The sequence below is a fragment of the Sitophilus oryzae genome, unplaced genomic scaffold, assembly GCF_002938485.1.
Source record: "Sitophilus oryzae breed Bouriz unplaced genomic scaffold, Soryzae_2.0 scaffold_682_pilon_pilon, whole genome shotgun sequence".
In the NCBI taxonomy this organism is placed as follows: Eukaryota; Metazoa; Arthropoda; class Insecta; order Coleoptera; family Curculionidae; genus Sitophilus; species Sitophilus oryzae.
The window spans coordinates 1381148-1396229 of record NW_022147287.1 but is presented as its reverse complement, the minus strand read 5'-3'; the positions used below and the strand labels follow the sequence as shown (position 1 = coordinate 1396229).

The following is a 15082-nucleotide window of genomic DNA, read 5'->3' as shown; positions in this document are numbered from 1 at the left end:
GCCAAGTATTTTCGGCGCCGTCGTGCGAAATAAGGGTAGGCGCCTTTCTCCAATATTATAATATTAAGCCAAAATTTCCAATGATCAGCGGCGCGGCGCTTGACCATTGGTGGATAATATATTTTCACCACTGGCTTTCATAGATAAAAGTATTACTTAAATTTTATGTTAATTTGTTGATAAGTTCCAAAAAATGGTTTTATTATTTTTTAAAGTCAGTGACCGCAGACGCCTTTAGGGCTTTGGCGCCGTCGTGCGCCGCACGACCTTGCCCATATGGACGGCGCGTCCCTGTTCTATTCAGAGTGTCATTTTTTATCGAATAAAGTAGCAATATACCGAGGGTGTCTTTAAAAATCAAAAGATGTAATCATTTCGGTGAAACAGGAAGAGACCAAAAACACTTGAATACGTCAATAAATCCTAATTTATGTCATATACCTACTAACATACAAATCAGTTTTTTTTATCTGAAAAAATAAAAAAGTTATAGGGGGTGAGCCACTTTGGAAACGACCCGGTATATTAAAAAATATTGTTTCATAATGTAATATCATTTTAAAATTATTGTATGTTATTTTAGATTCTGAAGATAATTTTAAAATAAACCGGAATATATTTTTAATAAAAACATTATTAATTATAACAGGGTTATAATTATGATTTTGTTACAATGTAAGTAAGTAAATAATGTAATGTAAGAGAAAAAATTCAGATTTTACATTTTACTAAAATATTATCTAAATAAGCGCCTTTCTACAACAACGCCACTGACTCCTAATGGGTAAATTGAGAGTTGCCTACAGGTCGAAAGTAGTTTCAAGACTTAAATGGATTATTAAAGTCAAATTTCTTGCAAATTTGGCACTGGCGAACCATTTTTTACAGTTCTTGAACAGAAAAAGTCAATAAAATAAACACTTAAGGACTACAAGCTAAGAAAATGCGTTAATACAGCCGGGGACATAGCGGCAACAAAGCTTTACCGCACACGTGCGACGCGTACTACAAGGTAATAAATGAATGAATAGGCTCCCTCGCCTCTAATCGGTGTTGTCATATTGTAAAGAATTTATCCTTTTTAAACAGTATCCGACTTATAATTTAGTAGTATAAGGACTATTTAATACATCTATGGAATATTAAAACCTACTTTATTAAACTGTAGTATTAATATCTCAATATACGTGTATAACAAGAAAAAAAATCTTGATAATATTAAAGACGTGACAACATAGGCTGGATGAGGAAGGCTCGGTCGACTGTACCCAGAAGTAAACATGTGTACAAAAAAGATTGTTTGACCGCGTTGAGATGTAAATAGTGTAGTCTATATTTTATTTTAAGTCTATGATTTCGGCGGACATTGTAGCGGACACTTGGAAGGGTCTCATTTAATTTCGGGCGTCCATCTGTGATTTTTATTTTTTACCGAGTATTCGACAATGGGAGACGCAGTTATTGACTGGGATCGTGAAAAACATTTACAACTAATTTGTTTACACAAAGAAAAGATTTTATAATTTTAATTTTATTGTGGGTTGAGTGTGAATAGCTATGTAGCTAGACTTTGTCCATATAATTTCATTTTTGTTTATCTTTATGATTATTTTTATTAAAAACCGGAATTATTATGGGATTCGGAAATTAGAAATTACTACTTAATAGGAAGTTTGACACCGGAAATGAAATTTTACCATTACATTTTTAGAAATAAATATACCGGGTGTTTCTGAAAAGTGGTTCACTTCTATAACTTTTTTTATTTTTTAGATAAAAAACGAGATTTGGTATGTTAGTATAGGACATAATTCAGGATTGATCGACGTTTTCATTTATTTTCGGTCACTACCTATTTCACCGGAAATGACTATATACTATAATCTACCTATCACAACTTTTGATTTAAATGGTACCCTCGGTATTTTTTTACCGTATATGATAGAAAATGACATTCTAAATAGAATGATACATTATATGTCAACTTTTGACATTTTCAATTTAAAAATGGCCATAAATATACGGAACGACAATTTTACTCCAAATACCAAGTATGTGGTACCAAATTATTCGTAAAAAATGCTTTTTCCAAATATGCTGAGCCAGCGTCGTACCATTTGAAAAATTTGAGTTATCATTAAAAATACAATTTGGGCATCTTTTAAGCGGCCATGAAAGGATACGAAAAAAAATTACACGATAAAATATATGTTTCCAAAGTTCTTTGATTACAAATTAATAGTTTTAACTCAGTCTTGGCACTCTAGATCGAAATTTAAAATGCTATTTTTATTTAATTGGAATTGTCTAAAAATGACGTATGGTATGTCATTCTATTCAGAATGTCATTTTCTATCAAATAAAGTAAAAAAATACTTAGGATACAATCTAAAAATACGAAGTTGTAGTCATTTCCGGTGAAACAGGAAGCGACCGACGATAATTGAATACGTCAATCAATCCCGATTTCTGTCATATACTAACAAACCAAATTTCGTTGTATTATCTGAAAAAATAAAAAAGTAAAAAAGTGAGCCCCTTTTGACAAACTCCTAGTAGAATCGGCTGAAAATGAATACAGGTCTTAAAAATACACTATAACGAATAATCTACCAAAAGACCCCTGTGACCCTCCGCCTGCTAAATATTGATTCTTCAACGACAAAAGTTCTTAAACTGTTTACCGGTTAATTTATTTAATAAAATGCTTGCACTCGAAAAAACAGCGACTACCTAAACGCATCCTAGATCTATAGAGCAAACTGGCTGTCGCATTCTTCCCCGCACCCCAGTCCTCGGGACCGATGCGATGGGCTGTGCCGTCGTTTACGACCTGCTGCTACGAGTATATAGTGTGAATTATATATGTTTGCGAACGTTTTGTTCGAGTAGCTTGGACGCGGCTTAATATACCTACAAAATTAAGAGGTGTAGATAGGTATAATAATTATAAGATAGTAAAGGTGGTTAAATTTTTGAATAGGTCAGTAAGCGAGGGTTTTAGGGTCCGAATTCTGAACACCTGCACCGATTGACGTAAAATTGTAACAGTCAATAGAGATTATGTAAGAAACAAAAGTTACATAGTAGCGATGTGTGCTTTCACCCTGGGGGTGAGTACCACCCCTTCTCGGGCGTGATTACCGTAGGTGTAATAATAGCCGAGTTATCATTATGTAAACGTGATTTTTTATTTTTCGAAAACTAAATTGCAACTTTTACATAATACGTAAAATAATGGCGAAAGAACACATTTTTCGAAGAAAATGAATATGACCGTTTTTAAAGTGCTTGAAAAGACCTTTTAAATGCTTTCCTAAAAAAGTTCGTAGCTTAAAAACTCGCGGAGTTATGATAAAAATAATATGGTCACCTCATTATTTCGGAAAAAAATTAACAACAAAATCTATGACTATAATCATAAAAATAAAAACTACATGTACATTTGGCTATATTTAGGTACTAGCAATTGACTCTGCAAGTTCGAGCGGTTTAGAATGCCTAAATTTGGAAAAAAGTTGAAAATAATGGAAAAAAATATTTTTTTGTTTTTAATTTTAATTTTTTTGACATCTCAAAAACTAAGCAAGATATGTAAAAAATGCTACAGCGGAAAATTGAAGGTCTCTTTTTTTGCAATATTTTTCTATACTCCCTTTTAATTTTTCTGTAGATCTCTTTATATCGTAGATATTACGTTTTTTAGTTTGATTTCCTTCTTTGAGCCCTTAAAACCCAAAATCTCGTGAAAATGAAGAGTTCAAGACTGTTCAATCGCTCTTCAAGAATAATTTTGAAGATCTCTTTGTCTTGTGTCCATCTTTTACTCTTTTATTTGATATGGATTTTCTAATCAAATAATTACTTAAACTTATTTTAAGCTAACATGTTTTTTTCCCTATGCCCTTAATATACTTACTGATAAATTTATCTTAATGATAAGATAAATCCCAACAGAATGAGTAGTACTTCTTTCGAAGGAATGCCTTTTTCCCAGAAAAGTTACCCGAATGAATCCCAAAACGAAAATATGTTAATAAACGAGTTTAAGATTAAAACAAGGATTCTACACGGTTTGTTTATTTTAAAATGTTATTAATCTGTTTAGCTTTGGCTATAAATATAACTGTCAATTAAAATCTGTACGTACCTAAGTACGCTGGTCTGGCCATTCTCGCATTTGATCTCTGCTGGAAAAATAGTTTTCGAATCCGGATCCTGCTTGATGAGGGAATTTTGCAGGTCGTTTTCCGCGGCGAGGATTTTGATGTTACCATTGTTGAGATTGCTGGTGGGCCTTTCAATACCTGCCGTCACAGATTGTTGGTAATCGGCCGACCATTGTTCATTTTCCATTTTCACCGATGTTCTAACGACGTATCTACGCGGTTTCCACGCGAACGCTAAAACTTTTGGACACTTTTCCGGCGAAAAATGTGGCAAAAGACCGGAACATTTTATTGTCAACTTAAATCAGCTGGTTTCCAATGGACGACGGCAAGCTGCCTGCTCCTGCTGCTTCCACTTCTTTGCCCCGCGGACTCAACGTACACCGCTGCTCAGTTCACAGGAAAATCGCAGGAGCGTTTGCCGAAGATTGCCGAACCTCATATCAGTAGCGGTACCTAAATTACAGATCAAATAAATTCATTTACAGATTCAGATATATCATGATTCCATGAACAAAAACATTTCCTACGAATTTACTGCTCAAAAAACACTAACTATCATAAACAGGGACGTCAGGTTTTCTTCTATAATTAATTTTTATAATATAAATTTGCACCGTCACTGCCCATTTCGTGTTTTAATTAAACGTCAAACAATATCTATTGTTTTCCACTCTCAGCTTTAGCTAATGCCGAGAATACCAACAATAAAAGACAAAATAACCAACTCGTCGGAGCATAATTTTAAACATTCTAGAAGCGTTTTCAGCGATTTTCATTAAAATTTTAACTAAACCGATTTAGTTTAATATACTTTTTTAATGGGCGGCAGCAAATTAAGAGGAAATCTGAGAAATTTAGAATTCAGGAAATCCTGTTATGTTGGTTAGCCTGTGTGGTACATTTGTCATTTTGGGGTTTTATATTTGACATCTGACAACTAAATTTTCTCAAATCATCCTCTATTCTTCCTGCGAGTAGGTAAATTTTAAACAATTATTGCTACTTTATTTGATTAAAAAGGTATACCTATTTTAAAACCTAGTAATAAAAAGTTATTCGATAGTGTAAATATTCAGTATTTTTTTATACAGATCTTTTATTGCAAAAATGCCGGCTGGAGGTGCTTTATTTGGTAGTACAGCTACAGGGCCTGGATCTACAGGAGGAAACAAGCATTTAGTTGAAATGAGGGCAGGAAAAATGAATCTAAAAGGTATTATAATGTTAACGAAGTCATTCTGGTAACAAAAGTCGTCCTACAAAACCCTAATTTTTTATAGGAAGGATGGTGTTTCCTGACAAACGTAAAGGCCTTCTGTATGTATATCAGAGCGAAGACTCTTTAATGCATTTCTGCTGGCAAGATAGAACGTCCGGCGTAGTAGAAGATGACTTGATCATCTTTCCTGATGACTGCGAATATGTAAAAGTGCCACAGTGTACCACTGGCCGTGCTTATCTGCTGAAATTTAAGTCATCAAATAGGAAGTTTTTCTTTTGGCTTCAGGTATGGATAGATTTGGAATCTATTTTTTATATTTCATGTATATCAACCAAACTAACATTGGGTTTTAGGAGCCAAAAACTGACAAAGATGAAGATCATTGTGTAAGAATTAATGACCTGCTGAACAATCCTTCGAGTGCTACCCAGTCCTCCGATAGGCCGGAGCAGGATCTACAAGCGCTATTAAGTAGCATGTCTCAGTCGCAACTGATGCAGTTATTTGGTGGTGCTGGGCAGATGCCTGGTTTATCGAGTCTCCTTGGAACTATGCGGTAATATTAAACTTTTGTATTAAATAGGAGGTGTTAATTTGTCCTTGGTGGATATTGATTCTTGTTATAGAGGACCAGGTAGCGCACGAACCACTACACCTGCTTTGACCCACCGTACAGCTCCGAGTACTCCCACTACAAATACTACAACAAATCAGGCGTCGGCTCCAGCTGCTAATCAAGCGACGCCCGAGAATGCTCCAATACCTGTAAGTGTTGTAAAATAAGCTCTTCCAGTAACTATAAAATACATTTTATTTAGAGTTGTAAGGTTAAATGAAGATAGAATTTTTTTATAAAAAAATGTTTTATAAAAATTCTGGCATTTAAATCTGCTTCGATTTATTTAAAAAAATACAGGGTGTTGCATTTGAAATAACAAAGTTTTTATGTAAAATAAATATTTAAAATAGATGAGCAATTTTGGTACCCCTGTATAAATTTAAGCAATACAATTTTGCAGGTACAATAATTAATTCTGAAAAGTAATGTACAGTTTGTTGGTAATCTATTCTATTGTAGCATGCATATTTAAATATCTCTAAATATCTCAAAAACCAAAGATTTTAAACATATTTAACCCTTATAGTAAATGCTTTTTTTGGGCCCAAGAATCCAAAAATGAAATAAAATACCGGGTGTTACATAAGAAAAAAATATAACTTTGGTATAGATCTCAGTTCTGACACACCCTGTATATTTCAAAATAATTTTAAATTCTGCACATTGCCTCCCCACATATACCCATAAAATATTTTGTTTCTAGATCTTTCCGTTTTCGTATAATCAACCGAGGCGAATGAGATGCGCCACCCTGTATATTATTTTTCATTTTTTTATTTAGTTTTACATCAACAAAACTCACTTTTTTAACAGACTTGAGGGACATAAAGGGCCATTACTACCGCTTTCCCGTTCAAAATATTCTAATAAAATTGCGATGAGTTTTTTACGGCTATTAAGCTATCTTGTATACTTTGTACAAAAGTAGGTTCTAAAAAGAACAGTAATGAATTGATTTACATTATATTGTCTCTAATTTTGGGAGAGTAAAGGTTGCGGCTTTACAAATATTTCGCCTACTCTGAAGACCGCAATGACTGGAAGGCCAATGTGATTTAGTTTAGTCGGTGTCGACCGCTGTCCCCCGCAGCGATGCCGAATCTGAAATGGTCTCCCAATTTAAGGAAAATATATAGCAATTAATTATTTATGCTATTTTTATTCGACGCCGATTTGATTAGCACTGCACGCCACTGCAATATCGAGCAATTTTGGTTTTGTATACTTGACAACATCGATTTGTTTTTGCCGGGCATTCCTTTCGCTGCTTCAGATCTGTTTGCCAGATAATAGTCCAGGGAAATAGGCCTTCAAATACAAAGTTTTGGTAAAAACTTGAATTTTTGATAATATGTTACTTTGAAAGGTCTAAAAACGAATCGTGAAAGATTTGTTTAAATTCACCCCCGAGAAGGGGTGAAATAAATAAATAAAATTATTTTTTTCGAAATTTCGGAATAACGGTAAGGACTAGAAAAAAAGTTCAAATGAAAGCTGTAGAGCGTCCAATTTTGCATAAAAATGGTCTCTATCCTTTTTTTGCCATTTTATTTATTTTTCACCCCTTTCTCGGGGTGAATTGAGAAAAAAGTCTTAATTGAAATTTATAATTTTCCTAATTGAATAAAAATGTTAAATATATGAATTTTTCAGCAACTTATATTTTTTTAAATTTCTATCATCATTCCCTAGCTTCTAGCACAGAAGATCTAGCTACACAACAGAAAAATACTCGAAATGAAAGAGCTAAAATTGCACAAATAAAATACTAGATGGCGCGACAATATCATAATCAGAATATAATTGGAAATTTTCAACTTTCGGTTTTGGATCGACGTAGATCGACGGCACGTCGACGGCCTTAAAGCTCGGCTAAATATGCACAGTTGCCAGATTCAGACTTTAATTGGCATCCCATTCTTTTTCTGGTGTATAATAATTTCTTTCTTTAAAATAGTTTTAATTTTAAGTATATTATTAGAAAACATATGCTCTCAAAATACATTTTTAATATACACTACTTTATTATGTTAACTAAGAAAATAACTTTAATTACCTTTAAAATTAATAATATACAGGGCGATTGATAGTGATATCTATTAATGCTGAAACGTTAGTAATGAAATATACGTTTAATAATAATGGAAATAATTTATTAAAATGCAGTACAAAAAATGTTAATTGACTAAAAAAATACTATAATAACAAATTTTTTCTGTTTGCTACGTTATTTATATAGACCTAGGTAGATTTTCAAAAGTGACACAGGTACAATTAATAATATATTAGTTCGGCATAAAAGTTGCTGTCGCGACATCGTACAATAAATTAAAATTCGTAAAATAAATTAAAATTATTAATTAAACAAATCTTTATAAAGAAACACAAGTATATCAAATTTGGGCCCAATCGAACGCCAGGAAATGGTACTGTAATATGGTACTACATTATGGTACCCCTTGATATGCTTCATGGTACCATAATATTGCAATGTCAGGAAGTGGTATCGTAATATGTGGTACTATATTAAGGTACCACTTTATATGCATCATAATACCATGATATTACAATGTCACCGAAGATACTTACTATACCAAGTATAAGTCCAATCGCACGCCAGGAAATGGTATCGTATATGGTACTATTATGGTACCTCTTGATATGCTTCATGGTACCATAATATTACAATGTCACTGAAGATACGTAATATACCAAATTTAAGCCCAATCGAACGCCATGTATCGTAATATGGTACTATATTACGGTATCACTTGATATGCTTCATGGTACCATAATATTGCAATGTCATGAAAAATACGCAAGTATATATCAAATACCGTATGATACCGAAAAAAACGGCGTCCAGTTAGCTGGGAAAAGACGATCGATGACATTTCCCATATAAATTTACACATAAAATGACAGGGATTTTCATTTCACAGCCATCGCTAATGCCGTTTTTCCCAATCATATGAACACAATCGAACGTCAGGAAGTGGTGTCATCATAGTAGAACAATACTTATTATATTGTCGCCGAATTACAATCAAAATTCAGGATTCAGTTAGAATCAAACGTCAGGAAGTGATTTTAATTCAGCTCGTAAGATTTAACTCCAACTAACATGGCAAGTTAAATACTTAAACGTTTGAAAAAAGAGCTCTAATTTATTTTAATATGTTTAAATGATGTAGCAAATTAGAAGCTAGGCTTTATCAGGAAGTATTACAATATAAATTACACAATAGCAACACTGCATAAAATTCTTTTAAATTTCGTTTGTAGATAACTGTTTTCTTTTAAATTTAATTTTAACCTCTGTAATGTAGTAGTGAAACTACCGCATCAAAATATCTGATTTGGAGACAGGCTTTAAAAGCTTTTGAGACCTACAATTTTATACATGTAACGAGGCTTCTGTTGCGTAGCTAGATATTCTGTGCTTCTAGCCAACCTATCTGGGTTAATTTTTATCTGAGCAAAAAAAGTATAGAGATAATTTTTATCTAAAATTAATATATAACTTTTTGTTTCTAGTTCTCCGAAATATATACAGGGTGGCCCGAACTGTATTCCGGAAACTTCGGCAGCATATTCTGCAGATAAAAATAAGTAAAAAAGTTCGTATAAATGTATGTCCACAAATACTTAGTTTCGGAGATACAGGGTGTAGAAGTTTCATTTTTATTTCGATTTTTTTTAAACAATTTGTGAAGTAAGGTCAATATTTGGATGAAAATTGATGGATCGGTGTTTTTTGACATGAGAAATTTGATTTTGATGTCAATATGACACCCATTTGTAGGTGGCGGCACCTACATGTGTTTTAACTGTTTTGAAGAGTAATAACTTTTCGTCGGTACCTGTATAAAACTACTGAGTAAAAAAATATACATTTACGACTTTTTTTTACATAAAAAAGGTTTCTTGGTAAAAATCGCCACGAGTAACGCTTCTCGAGATATTTGGAATCGAAATTATCAATACCTGTCATCATTGACATAAATTAAACTTGTTGACTAAATACCTAGTTATTAGACTGAAATCATAAATTTGAAATTTTTTTGTATCAAAAGTTCAAAAGAAACTGTTTAATCATCATTTTTTCGCAGAAAAACTTATGATTAATTTAAAAAAATAAAAATTTATTATTTCAGTCAAATAACTATACTTAACGTGTGCTTATTTTTTGTCAATAATGACATGTATTGACTATTCCCATTCTAAATATCTTGAGAACGGTTGCTCGTAGCGATTTTTACCAAGAGACATTTTTTACATAAAAAGTCATGGAAATTTATATTTTTTTAGTCAGTGGTTTTATACAGGTACGGTCGAAAAGTTATTACTCTTCAAAACAGTTAAAACACATGTAGGTGGCGCCCCCTACAAATAGGAGTAATTTTGACATGAAAATCAAATTTCTCGTGTCACAAAACACCCAGATACCAATTTTCATCCAAATATTGATGTTACATCAGAAATTATTTGGAAAAAATCGAAATAAAAATGAAACTTCTACACCCTGTATCTCCGAAACTAAGCATTTTAGGACATACATTTATACAAACTTTTTTACTTATTTTGATCTGTAGAATATGCTGCCGAAGTTTCCGGAGTACAGTTCGAACCACCCTGTATATATAATAAAAAATAATTTTATTTATTTCACCCCTTCTTGGGGTGAATTTAAAAAAAAATCTTTCACAATTCGTTTTTAGATCTTTCAAAGTAACTTACATCAAAAATTCAAGTTTTACCAAAACTTTTTATTTAAAGAGGCCTATTTTCTTGGACTAATAATAGGTTATAAAATCTAAGTATAGAGCAGTTTGGATCTTTGGTTATGGGACCATTGTCTATCTAAAAGAAAAGAATCGGCAAATGTTAATCTACTACATAGATTTTTATACGGTAGTGTTAATATTCCTTTGAGGCCATTAAGAGGTGATATCTAAATATTTAAACCTTACACGGTATTTTCTATTAGGTGAGAACCCCGACCGCCCCTACCAGGGTGACCCGATCATCGGCAGCTGCCGCAAAACCGCCAGAAACGGCCCCCACGTCGGCCCCAATTCAATTAGCCGATTTGCAGAATTTCCTGCACGGGATATCGTCTACGGCTGCAGCTCCTCCAGCGCAATCAGGTACAGACAGTTTTCTATGAAAATACAGACCTGTTACTGGAGGTTGAAATACATTACACACATACATTGATATATAATTTTTCCATGCAATACATACTCGAGAAAAAATCCAATCACATTCTAAATTTTATAGCACTAATTCATTTACACCCCTTGTGAGAAATTGGATTTTTTTTTTTTTTTCCTTCTGAATTAATATAAGCTTATACCATCTTGGTTACTCCCTTGGGAAGTTATTAACGCCGAATTAAGACGTTATAATTTCCTCTACCTTTTATAGGCTTGGTGCATATCAGTTGATTTCAAAAAATCCCGACCGCGGCGCTGTATACGGCAGGAATCAGAAATTTTCACGATGGTGGCAGCACCGGCGGAGAATGCACCAAGCGTATAATAAATATAATCGAACATCACTAGAGTGTCTATTTGATAAAGACTGCATCAAAAGGACAGTGAAATTTCCTAAAGGCATTATGATTTGACGGTGTATGTCCACAATGAGTCCAGGAAGTTGGTCCAGGAGTCCAGGAGTTGGTAGAAGGCACAGTTAATGTGTCAAAATATCAAGAAATTTTGAAAGAAAGTCTTTTCGAAAGTAGATTGTGGCAAGTTCATATTCCCTGTATAATTCATGAATATTAAAATAGTATTAGACTCCTCCTGTATTTTTTTTATTTGATCTAATTAAAAAATATATTCTAAAACCTGTTGAATTTTGTGTAATATGGAAAAATTATATTTCTTATAATCTTTATATTCGTTCCTTATTTATATTTTTCCATTTTTACAGTGGACTTGTCGGGTGCACTGACCACTGATACTCTCTCAAGCATTATAAATAATCCCGAAGCTTTGCATCAATTACAAGAGCATCTGCCTCCGATCGACGGCAGTACCCAAGAAGCCTTAAGATCGACACTAACCTCGCCCCAGTTTCAACAGGCAAGTAGTAGAAATCTGTCTAATCCTGAAAGTTTTATTTCATATCATTTTCTGTGTATTATATATGTTACAGTGAAAGTCGGAAATTCACTAATTATTAACATTCACTAGGAAATGCTAGCAATTACGCATTGGACCAGTGAATGTGGTATTTTAAAGAGATTTAATCGACTTTTCCTAGTAATTTCTAACATTTATTTTTTTTTAGTGAAAGTAACATTTACTAAAGGTTGCCAGTAAAAGTTATTCTACTCTATGTACTTGGCGAGTGTGGTGAGGAAGAATGTTGATGGAAGTTAGAATAAATAAAACTTTTAAGAATATTGGATCACCTCAATATTCAAGCTGATCCACATATCTTAAAATTACAATTTACTTCTTTAGTATATTTATTAAAAATTATAAAAATAACGACATAATCTTCTGAATATTAAAGGGGAAAATATAGTAAACATTTTAAAGCATACAAGACAATTAAAAAAAAGCATTCATAAACATAAGATTACTTATTGGTACAAGATTTTTTTAATAAAGTTCTTCATCGTAGACAAAATAAAGTATGCCCGAATTGTGTTCAGCTGGAGTTATTAGTTTTTTCAAACCCGCTACTTCAAGCATATTAAAACGTTTAATAAATGTCTAGTCACTAGGTTTCTTAATATATTTTTCTCTTGTACTCTTAACTTTTGCTATGACTTCATTACATTGCAAAAATGAAAAACAAGCACTAATACATTCTTGCGAGTGCCTAGTTTACCTTAATTTTTCACAGAAATTTTCTTTCATAGGGAAAATATTGCACAGCACTTCTTACAACGATAACAAAACAATTATACATAACCACAAAAAACAAAGCGAATTTACGCCAGATGTCTGTCAACGTTGCCATCGTTTAACCTAGTTTAATGTTTTCCTTATATTGCCTATTATTCAACTTATCCTTATATTTCACATGTGTCAACCGCGCTAACTGAATCTTTCAAACTCACTGCTATCGTCCAGGGAATGCTAGCATTCCTAGTAAAAGTTGGTTTTAAAAATATATGTTGAACTTTTACTGGCATAGTCTTAGCAAATCAGTGAATATGAGCTTTTACTAGTAATTGTTAACAGTCATTGATTTCCAACTTTTAATGTAACATATATATATATTGGTAAAAGCCGCGCTGGGAACTCTTTAGAATTAGAATAAGTGAGAGGGGGGTTAATCTCTGCGACCTTAGAGATCTATTGTGTCCCCCTTTCTTGAGTTATAACTCATCATACAGCCCCAGGACTTCCTACGGAGACCCGTGTCCCTCACAGTCGAGGAGCTACGACCCAGGCCGGGTAGACGAAACGGTAGCTTGTGTCGCCTGTTGGGTTTAGAGGTAGGAGGTAGGCTCCCAACCCTTGGAGGAGGTGGTAGCTTGTATGGCATTTGCGGAGGATGGTCTCACGCAAGTGTCAGCCACATCTCCTGTAGTTCTCTTTGGGTTTGCCCCTTGGAACTTTCATTGTTAACTGTTCCCAGTGTCGCTAGGGGGTTTCCCCACAGCTTCACCGGTGATGTTTTTATTACTATTATTATCAGATCTCATAGTGTTCCTATGAGTCGCTAGGGACAGTCGGTCCACTTCTACAGAGCCCCGCATGTAGAAGTAGGGGGTAAAATACAATGGGGTGCCCCCCGGTGCCCCAAGGTTGAGGCTTTCCGTAGCCCCGCCCGGTATCGTTATATGTCTTGGTGCAATTCCCTGGCCACGACACTACAGTCAGGGACAAGACGATGAGTGAGATGCTTCTTAAACCAAGCCAAGTGCTAGAGGGGATTCCCCCAGCACCTGACCAGGAGCTTCCCCACCAACGACAAAGTCTTGCATCTCCTAGGGGAAGGCTGGGAACTCTTGCTTTTGTGTCGGTATTTACATAATGCGAATCGCATAAAATAATTAACTAGAAAGAAGTGTCAACTCTGTGTTAAATCGTGGAAACACGATACGCCACCAAAAACGATTGTGATCGTCTGGGGAACTAATTTTCCAATTGACATGTTGACATGATGGCTTCATTTTTATTTCCGTTTCCGGTTATTCAATGGCGGGCCCTCTTTCAGTTGAAATGTCTGTTGTATTTCTTCTTATCATAAATAAAACAAAATAAAAATTTATCAAACATATTTATTTGAAATATGAGATAACGTGACTAAATAAATATAAAAAATAGAGAATTGTATTATTTCAATATCAATTACTTAATTATATGCAGTTTTAACGTAAATTAGTAAGGTATCAGCATGACTTACAGTAATTTGTAAATAAATACGCGCATTCACAGCCTTCAGGGACAGAAAACGGGAGCCAAATGGAAACTTAAATGGCAGGCTGTCAACTGACGTAAACTAAACTTTTGTTTTCCATAGCCTTCTATGTTAGATTAGCAGTACAAAAAAACGATTTTACTATGGAAATTAAGCATAACCATCAAATTTAAATTAAAGTACGAGTTTATTTATTTACAAAAGAAGAACTACGATATATAACTTTAATTGTAGATTGCAATTCTAGCCCTGTGTGCCAGTATATGTCCATGGTTGGAAAACGATCCTCAACTTCTTCCTTTCTTTTTCAGGCCGTGTCTCAGTTTTCTAGCGCTCTGGAATCGGGTCAATTGGGTCCGGTAGTATCGCAGCTGGCGGTGAACCCTGAAGCCGTTGCGGCTGCGACTTCAGGCAACATGCAGGAGTTCGTCAAAGCCTTGGAAAAGTCTTCATCCGGTTCGGCTAGCTCCGACCAAGCCAACAAAGATAAGAACAAAGGCGCGAAAAAGGATAACAAAAAAGACGACGATGACGAAGAGATGCAATTAGATTAGAATTTTGTACGATAATCGAGAAAAAGATATATAATAAAACGTTTATAGGGTCAATAAAATATTGCACGTACCTGTTTCTGTTGAAATACATAAGGTTTAGTTTTCTTTCTGTTTTGTATTGATG

At 34.0% G+C, this 15082-nt stretch overlaps 2 protein-coding genes across 5 annotated transcripts in view; one reads left to right on the top strand and one right to left on the bottom strand.

Annotated features, from left to right (window-relative positions):
* The window catches only part of LOC115888039, a 54381-nt gene extending 49679 nt beyond the window's left edge, over nt 1-4702 (bottom strand). The window contains exon 1 of the mRNA XM_030907607.1: nt 4151-4702. Within this exon, the coding sequence (XP_030763467.1) occupies nt 4151-4356 (206 nt within the window). The 5' untranslated portion in view covers nt 4357-4702. The remainder of the gene's footprint in view (nt 1-4150) is intronic.
* Nucleotides 4703-5055: 353 nt separating this feature from the next.
* On the top strand, nt 5056-15051 carry LOC115888023 (proteasomal ubiquitin receptor ADRM1 homolog). 4 transcript variants are annotated; one of them, XM_030907591.1, is made up of 8 exons: nt 5056-5150; nt 5264-5385; nt 5453-5679; nt 5748-5950; nt 6021-6159; nt 11004-11163; nt 11954-12105; nt 14716-15051. In XM_030907591.1, the coding sequence occupies exons 2-8, from the start codon at nt 5280-5282 to the stop codon at nt 14956-14958; spliced, it is 1230 nt and encodes a 409-aa protein (XP_030763451.1). In that variant the 5' UTR covers nt 5056-5150; nt 5264-5279; the 3' UTR covers nt 14959-15051. The 4 variants fall into 4 exon arrangements, with proteins under 4 accessions (XP_030763451.1, XP_030763449.1, XP_030763452.1 ...); XM_030907589.1 differs by having other exon boundaries at nt 5070-5192; XM_030907592.1 differs by having other exon boundaries at nt 5093-5146.
* Nucleotides 15052-15082: the final 31 nt, after the last annotated feature.